The sequence below is a fragment of the Gadus chalcogrammus genome, chromosome 4 (assembly GCF_026213295.1).
Source record: "Gadus chalcogrammus isolate NIFS_2021 chromosome 4, NIFS_Gcha_1.0, whole genome shotgun sequence".
Lineage (NCBI taxonomy): Eukaryota > Metazoa > Chordata > Actinopteri > Gadiformes > Gadidae > Gadus > Gadus chalcogrammus.
The window spans coordinates 34439103-34441602 of record NC_079415.1 but is presented as its reverse complement, the minus strand read 5'-3'; the positions used below and the strand labels follow the sequence as shown (position 1 = coordinate 34441602).

Here is a 2500-nt window from a genome sequence, read left to right as displayed (position 1 = left end):
GACGCTGGAGTGCTCTGACGCTGGAGTACTCTGACGCTGGAGTACTCTGACGCTTCAGTACTCTGACGCTGGAGTACTCTGACGCTTCAGTACTCTGACGCTGGAGTATTCTGACACTGGAGTACTCTGACACTTCAGTACTCTGACGCTGGAGTACTCTGAATCGGCAGTACTCTGACGCTGGAGTACTCTGACGCTGGAGTACTCTGACGCTGGAGTACTCTGAATCGGCAGTACTCTGACGCTGGAGTACTCTGACGCTGGAGTACTCTGACGCTGGAGTACTCTGACGCTGGAGTACTCTGACCCTGTAGTACTCTGATGCTGGAGTACTCTGACGCTGGAGTACTCTGAATCGGCAGTACTCTGACGCTGGAGTACTCTGACGCTGGAGTACTCTGAATCTGCAGTACTCTGACGCTGGAGTACTCTGACGCTGGAGTACTCTGACGCTGGAGTACTCTGACGCTGGAGTACTCTGACGCTGGAGTACTCTGAATCGGGAGTACTCTGACGCTGGAGTACTCTGACGCTGGAGTACTCTGACGCTGGAGTACTCTGACGCTTCAGTGCATCAGGTGTGTGCTGCTGGCTACCTGGTCGATGGCCTGGTTGAGCTGCTCCTCCACCGCCTCGTTGCGCTCCTGCAGCAGGTTGTTCCGCTGCAGCAGCGACTGACCGATCCGAGCCGCCAGCTCCAGGTCCCTGTCGCGCTGGCCAATCACAGCAGAGAACACCGTTTAAAGGAAGGCAACGTCTTGACGGAGACAGTTGGTGGTGAATAAACAACTGTATTTTAAATGCGCAGTCGTTACTGGACAATAATTGATAAAATCCTTCTCTTAATAAAATAAATACTAACATTTGAAAGGTTCGTCAAATAAATGTGATTAAGTGTTGACTTAAATCTTTCAGATACAAAGCACTGATCGGTGGCATTCCTACCTCGGAGAGCAGATGCGTGACCACCTCGATGTCATTGTAGGTTCGGGTCATCTGCTCAACGCGATCGGCACTGAGAACTGGCACACACAGCCGAAGAGAAATGTAGAGAAAGAAATACGGTAAGCGTACACACACAGGGAGAGCAGGTAGCGGGACTGTGTGTGTGTGTGTGTGTGTGTGTGTGTGTGTGTGTGTGTGTGTGTGTGTGTGTGTGTGTGTGTGTGTGTGTGTGTGTGTGTGTGTGTGTGTGTGTGTGTGTGTGTGTGTGTGTGTGCGTGTGTGTGTGTGTACTGGTGTACCGAGTTAACCTAGTGCTTTGTTTGCTGCGTGTGCTGGACTGATGATTTATAGAGAAAATATATTACAGATGATAAACACGTGCATACCAATATAGCACACCATATCCATGATAGGTCCATACTATGTGTCATTTCTGTTCTATCTTTAAACATTATAAGTCCTATTCTGGTTGCGTCCACGTTGATTCTGCATAAGTGTCAAAGACATTCAAAATCGATTTAATCTTCGGTATCCATTTTTGCGCGTACGTCTAGCTTCCGTTTCAAAACGAGACTCTACTCGTCCTCAGAGGATCGATCCGGTGTAATCTGAATCCGATCCTAAGATGTCCGACCCGGGCCTTCCCACCACCCAGCCTCGGCTCATAGCACACCTGCCAGCCTAGAGGATCCCACCAATCAAACACAAAGGCATCCACTAAACGGGAAGCCCCGTCCAACCAAACATTGGCTCTATTACTGGGATATTAACATTTTGTACAAACAAACTAAACGAAGACTTTGTAGTAATGTGCTTAATGGAACGATGGTGGGAATTTGGCGAGGTTGAGAGGTTGAGAGTTCAGTCGATAAGAGAAGTTTGTTGTTGCCCAAAGCATCGCAACACTTTTCTGAGAGCGATGAGGTATAAAAGTCATGATGTGACGCAAGACGTCAGTGGATGCTGTGGCGTGAAGAGCTAACTGTGTTTTTAGCCGTTGGAATATCAATAGAAAGCGATTTGAAAAAAGGCAGGTAAACACACACGTAGTAGGCTTTATACACAAGACTCTCTCTAGGAAGGAGGAGGCAGATGAAAAGCACCAGGGGAAGGAAGATACTACCTTTGGAGATGTTTCCAGAGTTGGGGAGGGGATAGGAGGAGGGGTCCAAAGCCAGGTACGCTACAGAGACAGAGAGAGAGAGAGAGACACAGAGAGAGAGAGAGAGAGAGAGAGAGAGAGAGAGAGAGAGAGAGAGAGAGAGAGAGAGAGAGAGAGAGAGAGAGAGAGAGAGAGAGAGAAACAGACAGAGAGAGAGAGAGAGAGACAGAGAGAGAGAGAGAGAGAGACAGAGAGAGAGAGAGAGAGAGAGAGAGAGAGAGAGAAACAGACAGAGCGACACAGAGACAGAGAGAGACAGATAGAGAGACACAGAGACAGACACAGAGAGACAGAGAGAGAGAGAGAGACAGAGACAGAGAGAGAGAGAGACCGAGACCGAGACCGAGACCGAGACAGAGACAGAGAGAGAGACAGAGAGAGACACAGAGACAG

At 49.0% G+C, this 2500-nt stretch overlaps 1 protein-coding gene across 1 annotated transcript in view; it reads right to left on the bottom strand.

The window, feature by feature from the left end:
* Positions 1–2500, bottom strand: part of trak2 (trafficking protein, kinesin binding 2) — a 24140-nt gene that overhangs the window by 12714 nt on the left and 8926 nt on the right. Inside the window, 3 exon segments of the mRNA XM_056588457.1 lie at positions 597–713; positions 946–1022; positions 2069–2128. Coding sequence (XP_056444432.1) covers positions 597–713; positions 946–1022; positions 2069–2128 — 254 coding nt within the window.